We start from the raw sequence: 18,105 nt of genomic DNA, 5'->3' as shown, positions 1-18,105 counted from the left end.
AGACTGGTTGCAGAAAGGAGTCAATGTGAATGGAGAGTACCTAAATCATTTACAATTTGCAGATGACATTGTGGTCATAAGCCACGATCCTAAAGAGTTAGTAAGGATTTTGGACTAAAGATGAATATGGCTAAAACAAAAGTAATGATGAACAAGTATGCCACAGAAATGGTTATAATGATTGAAGGAGCAATAATTGAAAAGGTGGAGTCATATACTTATCTGGGACAAGTCATTAGCTGTAATAATGATAAATGGATGGAAGTCAAGAGAAGAATAAATTTTGGATGGATAGCATTCAGGAAATATAGTCACATACTAAGGAGCAATATCCCAATTTGTCTGAAATGTAAAATAATGAACCAATGTATACTCCCCACCATGACTTATGGAAGTGAAACTTGGGCACTCAACAAAAGAATGGAAGAGAAGCTGAGAACTACACAGCAAAGAATGGAACGAATTATATTGGGAATCACTGTTAGATAAGAAGAGAAACACATGGATCAGGCAGCAAACTCAAGTAAAGGACATTCTTATCAAAACTAAAGTACTAAAATGGTCTTGGGCAGGACACATAGCTCGAAGACATGATGACATATGGTGTAAGAAAATAACAGAATGGTACCCAAGAGGAGCTAAGAGAAAATCTGGAAGACAACGGAGATAGACAGATGAAATTCATGAGTTTGTGGGTAGTAAATGGATGGCCATTGCACAAAACAGAAGGAACTGGAAAGTTGCTGGAGAGGCCTTCATCCTGCAGTGGATTGAAAATGGCTGATGATGATGACATACAATCTGTGCATCCCAACGACATTTCACACACAGCAATTGTAACTCACTCCTTTCTCATCTTAAAACCTGGTGCAGGCATTTTTCTTTTAGCGGCTAGGGTTTTTCTTGGTAATGCTTTCCATAATAAGCCCATCTCATCAACATTATAAACATTTTCTTTCTCGTAATTTGCTTAACTGAAGTGAACTTACTTTTCAAAGGACGCCACTGCCGATTCGTCTTCAGAAAGTTTCTTGCCTTGAATGTCAAGTTTACGTAAACCGTGCCTCGGTTTGAAATTTTTCAGCCAACCTGTGCTTGCCTTAAAACCTTCATTACCTCTTAATTTTCCATTAAAATCCAATGCTTTTTCACAAACTTCACCTAAACTTCACTTCTGAAGAAAACAAAAAAATAAACTTCACTCTCTAAAGCGGCATTTTCAGGTTTCGACATTGTCTTTATCCTGCTAGATCCTCCTTCACTATCCATATTCAACACAAATTCTGTTATAGCACTGGAACTTTAATAATTTCCGTTTTTTGTTGCAATATTAAAACTATGCATTTTCTTTTCTTTCACATTTTACCGTAAAAAATTGAGAAAATAATAAATCGCACAATTTCGGGCTGATATTATTTTTTACCGAGTCTGGAGCTAAACTAATCTGAAATTCACTCATGGTTTACAAGAAAACCCAGTAGTCTCTGTGATATTTTTCTAAAGCACATTTCTGTAGGGTACATAGAATTCTAGAGGTCACAACCATAAAACAATAAAAACAATTTGCAGCTTTCAGTCTATTGGGCTTTTTTGTTTGTACAATCAGTTATAAATGGGTAGTAAACTATCTTTCATCGAGTTTACTACCCATTTATTGGTAGTAAACTCGATGCAAATTGAATTTCGATCTTATTATAATCGAAATTCAATTTGCAAGCATGATCACTATAACCGGTGCTTTCTGTACTACCATTAATAAAAAAAAAAGAAGTAAGGTCAGCCTTTCAAATAATTCCGGATAACCGACTTTCCTACTGTACTTCCATTTATTTTAATTAAATCTTTATTGTATAGGAAAACATATTGCACAATTACCAACCAACATCTATCTAGCCAGGGATTTTAGAGCAAAGAGAGAAAACAAAACAGTGAAAGCAAGAGAATTCACATAGAATGTTTCTATCATACCTACCAAGTTTTCCAATATTTCTGGAAATGTTTACACAGGAGAACATCTCCAGGAATATTGGAAAAGTTAATAGGTTAACTGAGCAAGGCAAACTGAATGATACTTGTATCTTGAATCACTCATCTTTGGGCACCAGAAAATCCAGGAAAAACTAGTGCTGAGGTTGGGGAGTGAAAACACAGTTTGTGAGAGAACTGACACTTTGGTCTTGAGGATGTAATAAATAATCAGTCTTCTCAATTCTTGAAGCCCTTGTTGGGGTGGAGATGGAGTGCTCCATCTGGGATGGAAAGTTCCAGCTGGAGAAAATGTTCAAATACTTGGAATTGAATTGCACTGTCTTGACCATCAGACCAGAGATGATATACATGGTTCTTCCCCCTTTCTTGTGAGCAAATCCTTTAGACAAGATAAAAAGATTCTTAAATTTTCTGGTACGGAAATGAGCCTGTAATGATATTATTTTATTAAACTGAGTCGTCCATACAGGTGACTGATTTGCATGTTGCATGGCCTGAAAAACCAAGAATAGCTCAGGGCTCTCTAATCCTCTCCCCCCATCCACGTTCAGTTGATTACAGTCCCATTTGAAAAGGCCTTTAAAAATTCTCCTACAATGTGATTCAAACTCTGACTAGAATTCTCCCAGTTAGTGATGGGATTCAAACAAAGGCCTAGAGAACTGCCCTCCACGACAATATAGTGGTCCATGTCTCTTTATTCAAATGTTTAATGATTCTGTCTTCTTTTTTACTAGGTGCAGGTATCCACTATTTAAAACCATAGTGGTAATTTTTCTAGAATTCTTCTCACGGACTCATTGCAGACAAGGTAGCAAAGACCTTTCTGAAGTGAGAATTCATGATGTCAATCTTCATGTGGTTCAACAGGAAATCAAGTCCTCCATCTTTTATAGATCTCTTATAGAGTAATATTCCAAAAGACAGTTTGGGTCACATACAAAAATATGTGATATTACCTATTAACAAAAATTATGTAAGAACTTTCAATACTTCAATATTATGGGCTAAGGTCTTCTTTTTTAAACTTTACCATTTCAATATCAATTCAGAATATAAAAAAAAAAAATTAATTTACCCAGTATTCAAGAATTTCCCATTGGAATCAACAAGAAGAAATTTTTCATCCTGAGTTTTTCCAACACTACCTGTATATAGATAGTGCTCCAAAGGAACAGGTCTTTTCAAGGTACTTATCACATAGATCTTTCTCTTTTTTATTCTCCTAGTTAAAGAAAAAAAAATTCACCTTATATATAAATTAAATACTGACTGTGAGTATACTTACACTGTATCATTTGCTAAGAACTGTGATTTTCATAATTTAATTAAACTAAAAATTCACCAGATTAACAAATAAAATAAAAGTTACAGTAGTAAAGACTCAATAATCTGAGGACCAAGGACAACTCTGATTACTAAAACCTCAGATTACACAAGATAATAAAATAAAAAGATGTATTTTGAAACTTTTTTATTAGCTAAAACACAAGCTAAAGCATAAAATGTTACATACAAAATGTGTATTTTCGAATATTTTTTATTAAAATTAATAAAACTCTTTAAACTAAAGGAAAAAACATAAAAGTGCATATTTCGTCATACTTTAGATCTATAACAAATTCAATGATTAAAGCGATTATTTCAGATCGTTTGAAAAAAAAAATTTTTTTTTTTTTAATTTATTTTATCTATTTTTGTTTATTGCCTATGTGAATCCATAAAGTTAATTACACAGAATTGAATTGCAGAAGTGTTTATTAACAATTATTAAAAGTAGGAACACACTCTTATCTGTAACAGAACTCTTGCATCCTGATATCTGATGAAGAAGCAATAAGGAATAAAGAAGCTGAAAGAATTCAGATTCGATGCAAGGTTGGTTGTTGGTTTTGGTTTAATATGGTACATGAAGTCTGACATTAAATACATAAAAAGTTAAAGGTAACCTAAAAGTAGGTAATCATGTCGATGTATATAAAACAAAACAGAACTAAACATCAAAATGGTAAGTGCTAAAAGTGTATACTGTAAGTATTAAAAATTACATCTCTATATATTTTAATAAGTTTACTATTGTAAAAATTGAAAAATGGCTGACACATTCTCTGTCAGATAAAATCTGATTGAGCGTATGAGGCTCTGACAGATGATTAAAAACAATAGAAATTAAATGGCATGAATAATTAAAATTTGGATTCAATAAACACATATCTGATGGCAACAATGGTGTTGCACTGCTCAAACATTGGAGTGTCATCAGCCCTCAGCAAAATTCAATGTGTAAGACGACTGTCCTTTGCCGACCCAAGCAAGAACAACTTCCTCAGACTGCCACTGCTTTATTACAGACTTAATCTTGTAAACTTGTTTGAAGTCTATCCATGCTATGAATGTTGCCATTCAGGAAGCTAGTTTCTTTCATTGCTAGTATAAGGGCCCAAGAAGCAATAGGGTCATTGAAGATTTGGCTGCCAAATCATTTGCACTGATCCCAATTTGGCTATGAATCCGGAAGAAGTGAATATCAAAGTCAGTTTCCAAAAGATATTGTAAACTTTGCAGTACCTGAGAAAGAACTGAATGCAGATAACTCATCACCAAAAAGGCCTGCAGTGAACTTAATTCTTCTCTTTCTTGCTTTCTTCGTGATTCCCTTCTACTTCTGACTCACACTCACACTCTCTCACTCTCGGTAATGCAGGAATTTTTTTTTTGGCTGGTGCAGCATAAGCCTTAGGCTTCCGTGCACCATATGGCTAATAATAATAGGTATATGATACATTTTTGGTGGAGGCATGTTTGTATATTATCCAAAGCTAACTCAATAGCATGCAAATCTGCAGTGCATATACTGTATTCAGAGGGAATGTGTTCTAATATTTTTTTTATGAAAACCCCAAGCACAAGAGATATTAGAACCTATAGTAGTTAAGTGTCGTGCATGGATTGAAGGTTGAGAAGATGAAAGAACACATATTAGAGTTGAATTTCTGTAGCTTGCAATTTTCAGGAAACATACAAAGGAAAGACAATTGTTCAGAGTAATCTGAGCAAGAGAAAGAATCCTATCTGCACTGAGCTTGCTCAAACCATCCAAGGTCTTATGACCTTGGATGGTTTGAGCAAGATCACCTCGCAGGTACGTAGACTCCAGACACTGTAATTTGCAAAATCTAAGCCTTTCTTGGTAATAGCAACCCTTTGTTCCATTCACTAATCTTGTTACCTTTCTCTGTAAATAAATAAATTTTCTGTTTATACTCCGGCACGACAACCAAGTCAGTAGAGTTTACAATAAATCGTCAATACAAATATTTATCGTATTTAGTAGTCACGGGCTTGAACCCCGGACACTCAAGGAACGCGTGCTATGCACTCTCGCTCCTGACCACTCGGCTACGTCAGGCCTACTCATTCCAGCAACTCCACCTTTCCTAAAATTAGACCTCCACAGATGTATGCAGGCCTGACCATTCTTTATAGAAGGGGATAATCACTTCCTTATCCTGCTAGCAAAATTCCTGTATATCATTGACAAGACACCATGAGTTACTCCTGCAGCCAGTCTGCACTACTCAGAAAATTTCATATCTGACTGCACAATTACCCCCAGGTCCTTTTCATTCTCCACTAACTACCCTGAGTGTAATGCCACACAGTTGGTACATTACTCTGTGGTTACTGGGATTACCCACATGCAAATGTTAAACTTCAGTTGCCCCATCTCAGCCCATCTGATCAACTTTTCTAGATGCTGCTGCAGTAGTGTACTGTATTTAACACCCCTGCCAACCTTCGTATTGTCTGCAAACTTGGATATTAACCCTGATATACATTCATCAATATCATTGATAAATATGGAAAACAACAATGTGGCCAACACACAGAGCCCTGGGGACCACTAATAACATTAGTCCATGAAGAGCAGTGTCCATTGATTTCCACTCTGTCTTCTCCCACTCAACCATCCTTTTATTCCATAGCAGCAACTTGCCCTTACTGCCATACTTTTCCAATTTGTACAGTAGTCTTCCATGTGCAACAGTATCCAAAGCTTTCCTAAAATCAAAATATATGATATCAAAATTATTTTTTGCATCCAGTTCCTTTATCACTACATCATAGTATCCAATCAAATTGGTCAGACAAGACTTCCCCTTGACAAACCCATGCTGTGTCTGAATTATTACTGCTGTCTTGTCTAGATGATCCTGCAGTTCTTTAACCAGTGTCTCCATTATTTTCCACAGAACAGAAGTTAAACTAATAGGTTTGTAATTACTCATGTCACTTTTTGATCCTCCTTTGTGTATTAGAGACTCATTTGTACAATTGCAGTCCATTGGGGACCTCCCCCGAGTCCAAGGAAACTCACATAATTATGGCTAAGGGTTTGCTTACTTCTTTGCTGCATCCTTTAACATAACTCGATAGATTCCATCTACCCCATGTGCCTTTCTTATGTTTAACTTCAATAATTTCTCCTCCACTTTGCTCTCTGTTATTACAAAATCATTTAGCTCCCTGTTAATTTGGTATTCCTTTCCTTAAATAACTGCTCATCTGTGAATGTAGATGCAAGATACTCATTCAGTTATGTCAGCTATCTGAGCAGGATCATCAATTTAACCCCAGGGTCTCACATGTTGTGAGTGTATGGGCTTGGCTCACCCAGGCCTGCGCTGGATATCATCATTCTTCTCTTTCTTGGTGATTCCCTTCTTCTGACTCTTGTGTTCTCTCTCTCACTCTCTCAGGGTAATTCAGATATGTATATATATTTTTTTGGCTGGTGCAGCATAAGCCTCAGGCTTCCTTGCATCATACAGCTAATATTAATAACGCCAACGCGTGAAGTGGAGCATAGAAATGAATATGTACATCATGCAAGTGTACTACAAAATAGCGAAGCTGGAGACCGATATGACAACTTACAGGGCGAAACTACATACCAAGTAGCTGGAACGATTCCTTGATATTCAGTTCACTGAACAGCGAATAGCGGACCAGAGAAGCACCATCGTCACGAAGAACCTGATAGCTCCTGCAATCGTGGAAAATATCAAGCAGAACGTGAACAATCAACTACAAAGGATAAAGAATATGGAACCAGAGTAGGAAGAACAAGAAGAAATACAACCCACAGCAGCTGAAGTGGAAAGAGACAAGGTCATGATATCAAAGAATAGAGGACGAGTGGAAGAAGACCGTAACAGAATTCGAAGGAATGGACCCCCACAAAGACTCGCGCGTTGTCGTTATTTGGTTTTTAGGAGCATTAGCAACTAAGGCCATATTGCTCCGGGGATATGTGGTGGTCATTTCCCGACCTTTCCGCATCCTCCGTATTTGGCGGTCACGGGTTCGAACGAACCCCGGTCTAATCAAGAAGCGTGTGCTACGCACTGCTGCTCCTGCCCACCTCGCTACAGAGCACCAAGACTCACATGATACCAAAGCAGAGGCCGAATAGAACATTGCGGAGAGTCACAGACCACCTGAATTGGCACATAATACCGCATTACCTCAACAGCAATGGTACAATGCTGGAGGCCATCCACACAACCATATATTGTGCTGCAGTAGCAGCCATGAGGATTAATGGAAGAGAAGCGAGAGACCAGAAGCAGAAGAACCATAAACAGAAGGAACCACCAGCTTGGGAAAGAAGACTTCAGCAGAAGATAGAAGAATCAAGATAGGCCAATTGACCCAGTACCCATGGGGCAATAGAAGTAAGAAATTATTTGGAAAAGTGAAGAGCATCCTCAAGAAAGACAGCATCCACAGCAAACATGAGACAAAAAAAATCAGAGAATACGAGAGTACTTGGACACATTGAAGCAGAACCTCCTTGCGCTCAGCAAGACATTACGCCAATACAAAGAGAGCTCCAAGAGGGAAAGCAACATCTGAATCTTCGATGAGAACCAAAGAGGCTTCTACAGGAATCTTAATCAGGAAAGAAGGGAACGGGCCACCTGAGAAGTAGACGATTGAGGAGGTCTGAGGAAACATATGGAGCAGGGAAGTAAGGCATAACAGCCTGGCCACATGGATAGACCTAGAACGCAAGAAAACCAAGAACGTAACAAGAAATGAGGATTTGGGAAGAAGTAAAACAGACGATCAAGAACTCTCACAACTGGCGAACTCCAGGAATAGATAACGTCCACAACTACTTGTACAAGAAGCTCGCTTGCACACAAAACCATCTGGAGGAGCAGTTCACCCAAATGATAAAGCACACAGAGACAATCCCGAAGATTCTCACTCAAGGAATCACATATCTGAAGCCTAAAGACAAAGATACAAGAAATCCGGCAAAATACAGGCCAATCACCTGCCTCCCAACAATGTACAAGATCCTCACCAGCTGCATAACCAACAAGATATCAGACCATTTGGAGAACCAGAACATAATGGCCGAACAGCAGAAAGGATGCAAGTGGCTGAACAAAGGATGCAAGGAGCAATTAACCATAGATGCCGTGGTTATGGAGCAAGCCTACAAGAAGCACCACAACATGTGCACAGCTCACATCGATTACTGCAAGGCCTTCAACTCCGTGCCTCATTGCTGGCTAATACAGGCACTGAACATCTACAAACTCAATCCGATAGTGACAAACTTCCTAAGAGAAACGATGGCGAAATGGAGTACCACCATTAAGGTCGAAACCATCACAACCAGGCCGATCCCCATCAGGAGAGGAATCTTTCAGGGAGATGCCCTGAGCCCATTGTGGTTCTGTCTAGCTATCCACCATGCTCAACAGTAGCAAGTACAGATATAACCTCAAAAAAGGAAGGAAGAACCTCTACCCCCTCACCCACTTGATGTACATGGATGATTCATATCACAAATTTAAACAAGTACACCAACCGTTTAATTATAATAGTTTAATACTGAAAACTATAAAATGTACCAGACGATACAGTACTGTAAAATAATATGTACAAAAACTGATTTACAAAATAAAATGTAGGATGAAATTTTAAAATATAATAAAAGTTAAAAGCGATAAAACAATGATTGTAGCTTTCGGGGGCATCCGCCTCCTTTCTCAACAACAATGATGTTTAGGCAAAACTTCCTTAAATAACAGGTTCACAGCACACGTGGCTGACCAGGTGCATGCTCAGTATTTCTTCCATGTGAACCAGACCCGGAAGTGTCTTGGGAGCGTGGAAACACAACACGCTCGTCTTTTGGAAGGACCACAGCCTCCAGCAGGGGGTGGAGCCGAATACCCGCCCCTATTCATACTATTGTTTTCGGACGAGCCAATCCACAAACTCTCCAGCCATTTACGGTCGCAGAACCTGTGCGCCCCGTCAAGGATGACAGCATTCACTGGGGAGACCTGGTGTTGTTTTTCCCAATAATGCTCAGCAGTGGCGGACTTATTAAACTCTACAGTCTGTATGGCTTGCATGTGCTCCCCTAGACGGTCTTTTAGTCACCATCCTGTCTCCCCCACATAACATTCCCCACAATCCGGGCATTTGATCTCATATACAACCCCACTACTGGAATCCCCAGTAATGGGGTCTTTGACCTGTGACACCACTGTGTGCAACCTCCGGCCCGGAAGCTGCACACAATGTGCCCGAAAGTCACGAAGCATTCTTGCAATATGATCTGACAAGCCTGGATAGTAGGGAATATAAACTGTGGTGACTGGAACGGACGGTGTTCCATGATTAGGCTCCACGTCTCTTTTATATTTATCAATGACCCTCTGGGGGGTAACCGCATTTCATAAGATCTGCCCTAACTTGCCCAATTTCTCTCTCTCTCTCTCTCTCTCTCTCTCTCTCTCTCTCTGCTCAGAGGTACTACAATGTGTCCTAACCCTACCCAAAAGTGCCCTGGCAACACTATTTTTATGCTGCGCAGTTTGTGCTGACCTATAATGGGTGTACTGGCTCCTATACATTGGAGCCAGTACACCCATTACACATCTGTACACCATTACGTCCAGGAATGGGAGGGAACCATTCACTTCTACCTCTGAGGTAAACTGTATAAAAGGAGAGAAATCATTGAGAAAACTAACTACATCCTCTTCTCTCCCCTTTTGTACCAAAGTGAACGTGTCATCCACGTATCTCTTCCACTTGCGCATAGGGAACTCCAAACTTGTAAAAACCCTATTCTCTAACTGTCCCACTGCTAGGTTTGCGACAATAGCACTGATAGGAGAATCCATAGCTGTGCTGTAAACCTGTTTGTACATCACTCCTTTATATAGCAAAGTGGTACTCGAAAGACATAAATCTATGCCACAGCATATATCCTCCACACTTAGGTGCAATCTAGTACTTAGGGTATTATCTTTTTGTAGTGCCACCTTTACACATTCCACCCCATGGGCTATGGGAATACAAGTAAATAATGACACTACATCTAGCGACACCATTATTTCATTCTCTCCTACATTTTGGTTTTTGACGAAGTTCACAAAATCCACGCTATCTTTAACAAAAAACATGGACCGTCCCACTATAGGGGAAATCACCTGTGCCAGGAATTTTTACAAAGCATAAGTAGTGTGGATTTTTTGAACTTCGTCAAAAACCAAAATGTAGGAGAGAATGAAATAACGGTGTCACTAGATGTAGTGTCATTATTTACTTGTTTTTTTTTTTTTTTTTTTTTTTTTGATTTGGTAGTTGTTGGCGCATCGGCTTCTGTGGCCATATTGCACCTCCAAAGGTTTTTGCAGTACAGTGATCCAAGCCCGAGGCGGGAATCGAACCCGCGACCTTTGGGTTGCCGGGCAGGTACTTTACCCACTCGGCTAGCCCGGTCGGCTTATTTACTTGTATTCCCATAGCCCATGGGGTGGAATGTATAAAGGTGGCACTACAAATAGATGATGCCCTAAGTACTAGACTGCACCTAAGTGTGGAGGATATATGCTGTGGCATAGATTTATGTCTTTCGAGTACCACTTTGCTATATAAAGGAGTGATGTACAAACAGGTTTACAGCACAGCTATGGATTCTCCTATCAGTGCTATTGTCGCAAACCTAGCAGTGGGACAGTTAGAGAATAGGGTTTTTACAAGTTTGGAGTTCCCTATGCGCAAGTGGAAGAGATACGTGGATGACACGTTCACTTTGGTACAAAAGGGGAGAGAAGAGGATGTAGTTAGTTTTCTCAATGATTTCTCTCCTTTTATACAGTTTACCTCAGAGGTAGAAGTGAATGGTTCCCTCCCATTCCGGACGTAATGATGAACAGAGAAGGCTCCAGGCTTAGTACTACAATTTTTAGGAAACCAATGTGTAGGAGCCAGTGCACCCATTATAGGTCAGCACAAACTGCGCAGCATAAAAACAGTGTTGCCGGGGCACTTTTGGGTAGGGTTAGGACACATTGTAGTACCTCTGAGCACAGAGAGAGAGAGAGAGAGAAAGAGAGAGAGAGAGAGAGAGAGAGAAATTGGGCAAGTTAGGGCGGATCTTATGAAATGCGCTTACCCCCAGAGGGTCATTGATAAATATAATAGAGACGTGGAGCCTAATCATGGAACACCGTCCGTTCCAGTCACCACAGTTTACATTCCCTACTATCCGGGCTTGTCAGATCATATTGCAAGAATGCTTCGTGACTTTTGGGCACACTGTGTGCAGCTTCCGGGCCAGAGATTGCACACAGTGGTGTCACAGGTCAAAGACCCCAATTACTGGGGATTTCAGTAGTGGTGTCGTATATGAGATCAAATGCCCAGATTGTGGGGATTTCAGTAGTGGTGTCGTATATGAGATCAAATGCCCAGATTGTGGGGAATGTTATGTGGGGGAGACAGGATGGCGACTAAAAGACCGTCTAGGGGAGCACATGCAAGCCATACAGACCGCAGAGTTTAATAAGTCCGCCACTGCTGAGCATTATTGGGAAAAACAACACCAGGTCTCCCCAGTGAATGCTGTCATCCTTGACGGGGCGCACAGGTTCTGGGACCCTAAATGGCTGGAGAGTTTGTGGATTGGCTCGTCCGAAAACAATAGTATGAATAGGGACGGGTATTCGGCTCCACCCCCTGCTAGAGGCTGTGGTCCTTCCAAAACACGAGCATGTTGCGTTTCCATGCTCCCAAGACACTTCCGGGTCTGGTTCACATGGAAGAAATAGTGAGCATGCACCTGGTCAGCCACGTGTGCTGTGAACCTGTTATTTAAGGATGTTTTGCCTAAACATCATTGTTGTTGAGAAAGAAGGCGGATGCCCCCGAAAGCTACAATCATTGTTTTATCGCTTTTAACTTTTATTATATTTTAAAATTTCATCCTACATTTTATTTTGTAAATCAGTTTTTGTACATATTATTTTACAGTACTGTATCGTCTGGTACATTTTATAGTTTTCAGTATTAAACTATTATAGTTAAATGGTTGGTGTACTTGTTTAAATTTGTGATACGAGTTATTCTCCCAACCTTAGAGGCCTTTTTGAAGATACATGGATGATATCAAGCTCTATGTGGGAACCGAGGAGCACCTCCAGCAACTACTCCAGATCACCAAAGAATTTAGCAATGATATTAGGAAGGAATTTGGTCCAGATAAATGCAAGACCCATGGATTGCACCAGGGAAAATTAGTCAACTGAAACTACCAGCTGCAGACTGGTAAAGAGATCGATGCCAAGGCAGAGGGAGAGGCCTATAAATACTTGGGGATGATGCAGGCTCAGCAGTTACAGCACAAGGAAATTAAGGACTGCCTGACCAAAAAATACCATCAGAGACTCAGAAACCTGCTGAAAGCAAAGCTAAACAGACGGAACACAGTTAAAGCCTTTAACACCTATGTGCAGTCCCAGTGCTAACATACTCCTTCAGGGTCATAGATTGGACTAACACAGAGCTGGAGGATATCATGAGAAAGACAAGGACAATGATGACCAAGAGCCGCCACCACCACCCGAAATATGCGGTGGGGAGACCGACAATTGCTTGTTGTTGTTGTTGTTGTTATTTGGTTTTTAGGAGCATTAGCAACTAAGGCCATATTGCTCCGTGAATATGCGGTGGTCATTCCTGACCTTTCTGCATCCTCCGTATTTGGTGGTGACGGGCTCGAACCCCGGTCTAATCAAGAAGCGTGTGCTATGCACTGCTGCTCCTTCCCACCTGGCTACGGAGGCGCCTCTGACAATTGCACAGGAAGAAGGAGGCCTGATAGATCTCATTGAGCAATAGAAGACAGCAATAGTTAACCTGAAGGATTAATTCCAGAAACTCCACCAAGCAATAAGGAAGATAGACAAGCGGTATACCCCACTGAACTGAAGCAAGGAGACCCTCAAGCAGGAGGTACAAAGGAAGCTAGAAAGATGGGCAGAGAAAAACTCCATGGCAGACACTACAATGATCTCCATCAAGATCACATAGATAAAATTGCTTCCAATGCATGACTCACGAGCTGGACGCTCTTCCCCGAGACTGAAGGATTCATGCTGGCCATTCAAGACCAGGTAACCAATACCAGAAACTATAGAAAATACATCGCAAAGGAGACCGGAATGTCAGATGACACATGTCAACGAGGCCACTTGGCCTCAGAAATGATCCAACACATCACAGGGGGTGCAAGGTTATCACCCAGATTGAGTAGTCTTGTAGATACGACTACGTAGCCAGGATAATACATCAGAAGCTAGCAAGGAAATAGCAGTTGATCGAAGAAAGTGTACCATACTACAAGCACAAACCGCAGACAGTACTAGAGACCCCAACCCACAAGCTGTACTGGGACTGCACCATAATAATGGATAAGACAATCCCGCACAACAGACCGGAGATAAACCTTGTGGACAAGAAGGAAAAGGCTACCTATCTGATTGACATAATGGTACCCAACACTGGCAACCTGCAGAAAACCTATGGGGAAAAAAATCAGGAAGTACACAAACCTAAGACAGGAGATGAAAGAGATCTGGCATATGCAACAAGTAATGACCATCCAGATCATTGTGTCAACTACAGGTATAGTACCAAAGACCCTACATAACAGCCTAGCAGCAATAGGTCTCCCAGCGAACATCTACAAGAAACTACAGAAAGTTGGAATCCCGAACACCTGTAGGATAGTCAGAGAGTTCCTTGACCAACAGTAACACCAGACATAACAACAACCACCCTGTGTACTTGGTAGCAATACCCATCACGAGGTGGAATCCCCAATCAGGGAGAAATAATATATATAAGAGCAATAATAATAAACTATAGAAAATATATCGCCAAGGAGCCCGGAGTGTCAGATGACACGTGTCGACAATGCCACCTGGCCTCAGAAACGACCAACACATCACTGCAGGATGCAAGGTGATCACCCAGACTGAGTACACTCATAGACACGACCAGGTAGTCAGGATAATACATCAGGAGCTAGCAAGGAAATAGCAGTTGATCGAAGAAAGTGTACCATACTACAAGTACGAACGCCAGGCAGTACTAGAGACCCCAACCCACAAGCTGTACTGGGACCGCGCCATAATAAGATAAGACAATCCTGCACAGCAGACCAGACATAACCCTTGTAGACAAGATGGAAAGGTTCCTCGTCCAACGGTAACACCAGACATTACAACAACCACCCTGTGTACTTGGTAGCAATACCTGTCATGAGGTGGAACCCCCAATCAAGGAGAATTAACATAAAGAGCAATAATAATAATAATAAACAGTCAAACCATCAATATCAAGTGGACCAATCTGATTCATTTCTTCCTTCTAGAGTTTTATAAGTAAAGAAATCTTTTCTGTTTTTCTTTGCATCCTATGCCAAAAATTTCTCTTAATCTGCCTTCGGCTGCCTAACCTCATTGTGACTTGATAACAGACTAGCTTATAATTAGGTAATTAGAGAAAAGCAATGCATATATGAAGATATGGTCTGCAAAGTCTGACAATTAGATATCTAAGGGGAGGTTAAATTGAAGTTTATAAGGCACTACAGAGATTTTATTTTAAAAAAATGAGCAACGACTGTTCCCCCTCATAGGTGAGATAAGAACTAGGAGGCACAAATATAATATCTCATGGAATAACTGAAGACAGGATCACAAAGTTCATCTATGGACAGCAGGATGTTGTACAAATATGTCTATTAAATTTTTTGTTTTAACTTTAACTTTTTCTCATTATATTCACCTTATATAATAACCTGTACCATATACTTAATCATGACTTTAAAAGAGTTCTTTCTTTAATAAGAGATAGCGATAAATTATTGCATCACAATTATTACCTTTGTTAAGAACATATTGTTCCAGAACCACTGCCACGTAATTGGTCCCGTGCTACACTACCAAAACCTTGAGAGAGGGCGCTGACAGTTGTGCTTGGCCAGACATGCAATTCCCGTGCTCCTCAGAATATTGTGTCAAATAGTGTTCCAAACTGTTTGAATTGATTTTATTCTGTGTTTTGAGTGTTCCACTCATCGAGATCTATCTGCAGACATCTATATCATCAAGGTTGGCAAAGATAACCAAAAGATATGACTATTTCAAAATTTTGATTTCGCCGTATGCTAGGCAATATGGCAACGCTTTATACGCCGTTCATTGGTTAACACTGCAGAATTTAAAATGCCTTTGGCTGTGTTCCTTTAATATAATTAATTTTAATTGAGTTCAGATATCAAGACAAACTTCCAATTTCTGAAAATATGATTTTTATAAAGATTGATACTATATCTGGTTTTTATTGTCAGTTTTATACGTATATGTGTGAAACAATTATGTCACTTGGAGGCGGCCATATCATCTTCCTCGAGTGCTAACAACAAAGGGCCTTCACTGCTATTGTTTTCTGACTCTTGATGTCATATCACGTGACCTGAAACTGAAAACCTCATTGGCTGAGATTATCGCCAACTACAACTACAGTGAAAATTAGGTAAACCAGGTAATAATGATTGACTTTGATAATCAACATAATATGCAAATGAGTACAGAATATTTAAGATCGATGGTATGGAATAGTTAGAATCACTGTGCCTCCAGGACACATAGTAATAATATAAAAGCAATATAGTGGCATATACAATATACAGATAATTTTGCAGATATAAATAATAATCACTGGTCTAAATACCTTTATAATGACTATATGGATGTCATCCCAGGGCAAATAGCATGTGACTTATATTGCAAATCCCACTGGTGGTAGCTGTTCTTGTGTAGCACTTCATAAGTTGATTCAATTACTAATTTGAAGTGGGTATCATCTGCCGTCATTTTCTGATCTCCTTCCTGAGACTGTCTCACACTCATTCATCCACAGTGAACTCGCCAATCCGTATCTGCTGAAAATGGAGGGTAAATCGAGGAAATCGGCTGCAAACACAACCTGCCAGTGATCGACAACCCTGAAATAGCAGGGCAGCATGAAGAGCATGAGGGATCTCAAAGTGAACCCCCCCCCCCATTAAGAGGAACAAAAAACCAATCGGTACCAAATTTGATCGGAAAACCAGGTCAAAATCTCAAAACAGAGGGACAATGGAACCCCCCCCCCTCCCAAACCAAGTACACAAACAAGAGACAACCTGATCTTCCCCTGAACCCCAAAGCCAACTTACAACTCTTCTTAGGGCAGAAATCGTCACCCTATGAAATAAGCTGGAATTGCTGCTTATCCAGACTCACCTGAAAAGTGAAAAGGCAACAGCAAAATTGGAAGCGTACACTCACTGGGGAGTAAAACAAATGCAACAGTGTGACTCCACATATGCCCAAGCACTAAAGAACCCATCACCGGTCTTTATTCCTGGATCTCAGGAGCTGGGCTACCAAATAAACAACCCAGGTGCCAACCTACAGACTACACTGTCACCCAGACCTAACCTAGTGGTACTTAAACCCCTCACCAATGAAGGTCGTATGTCCAGTGAGGAGGTCAAGAAGACAGTCATGGACTCCTTGACAGATGACTTAAAGAATACTAAAATCAATTTCTAAAATTCACAAAACACGAAATTCAGGAATAATTATAGAGACAGCCACAAAAGAGAATGCTGAACTGATTGTTAAGAACCCTAAAATGCCATCTCTAGGTCTACTGGCCAAACCCACACCCCCCCCCCAGAAAAAAGGCCCTTGTATGCTGGTACTAGATGTAACAGCATACAAGGGCCCTCCAGAGGACTTGCAAAACGAAATTTTCCACAGAAACTTAAAACAGGAACTCCCGGATGAAGAATCGACTTCTCACATAATCCCTAAATCCCAAACAAAAACCAGAGCTGGGCACGCCACTAACTGGATCCTTGAGCTTTCACCGAAGGCCTGGAAGATCCTCTCCCAGCAAACAAGAATTTACATCAACTGAGACAGCCATCGCTTTAGGGAGCATGTGGCTGTCCCCAAATGTTTCAGGTGCTGCCGTTTCGGCTACGCAATGCACATGTGCAGGCAAAATCAGACCACCTGTGGCCACTGTGCCGAAATGGGACATGAGTATGCTACATGTCCGAAAAAGTCTCAACCTCCCACATGTGCCAATTGCAAGGCCCTAAAGGTGACAGCCAACCATTCACTCCGTGAAAGCAGTTGCCCAGTTTATTTCAAAGCCAGAAGCGCTCAACAATCAAGAATAGAATATGGGGAGTAACAGACCAAACCTAAAAATCCACACCGTGAAAATAGCACAAAATAACACTCAGAGGTCCAAGGCTGTTGCTGCGCAACTGGTCAAAAAGGCGGATGAGGAGAACCTAAATGTACTCCTCCTTCAGGAGCCATATGCTCATAACAAGAAGGTAAAAAAGGCTACCCCTTGAGATTTAAAGTGGTCCAGGTTGATGATGACAACCTGGACCACTTTACATGGGCTGTGTGCGCCCATGTAATTTCGCCACTGGGGCAATTCTACGTAGCTTCGATATACTGTCGACCGAGGAAAGATATTCTTCCTGCCACCCGATATCTACAGACCATCCAGCTACAAATGCCAAACTCATTGTAGGGGCTGATGTTAACTGCAGGTCCCCAGCCTGGCACAGCTGACCTCAATATCAGAGGAAATAGAAATGGCAACGTCTTGAGGACTAACAACAACCTGATCATTCTAAACAAACCTAACTGCCTG

General features: G+C 40.6%; 1 protein-coding gene across 3 annotated transcripts in view; it reads right to left on the bottom strand.

Annotated features, from left to right (window-relative positions):
* tst (superkiller complex helicase subunit twister) overlaps positions 1-18,105 on the bottom strand; it is a 522,759-nt gene that overhangs the window by 287,651 nt on the left and 217,003 nt on the right. For all 3 annotated transcript variants that reach the window (XM_090389516.1, XM_090389517.1, XM_090389518.1), the window contains one exon: positions 3,068-3,214. In XM_090389516.1, coding sequence (XP_090245642.1) covers positions 3,068-3,214 — 147 coding nt within the window. The remainder of the gene's footprint in view (positions 1-3,067; positions 3,215-18,105) is intronic.

The sequence above is a fragment of the Mastigoproctus giganteus genome, chromosome 2, assembly GCF_048544385.1.
Source record: "Mastigoproctus giganteus isolate SK-2022 chromosome 2, ASM4854438v1, whole genome shotgun sequence".
In the NCBI taxonomy this organism is placed as follows: Eukaryota; Metazoa; Arthropoda; class Arachnida; order Uropygi; family Thelyphonidae; genus Mastigoproctus; species Mastigoproctus giganteus.
This window is presented reverse-complemented; position numbering and strand designations above follow the sequence as displayed.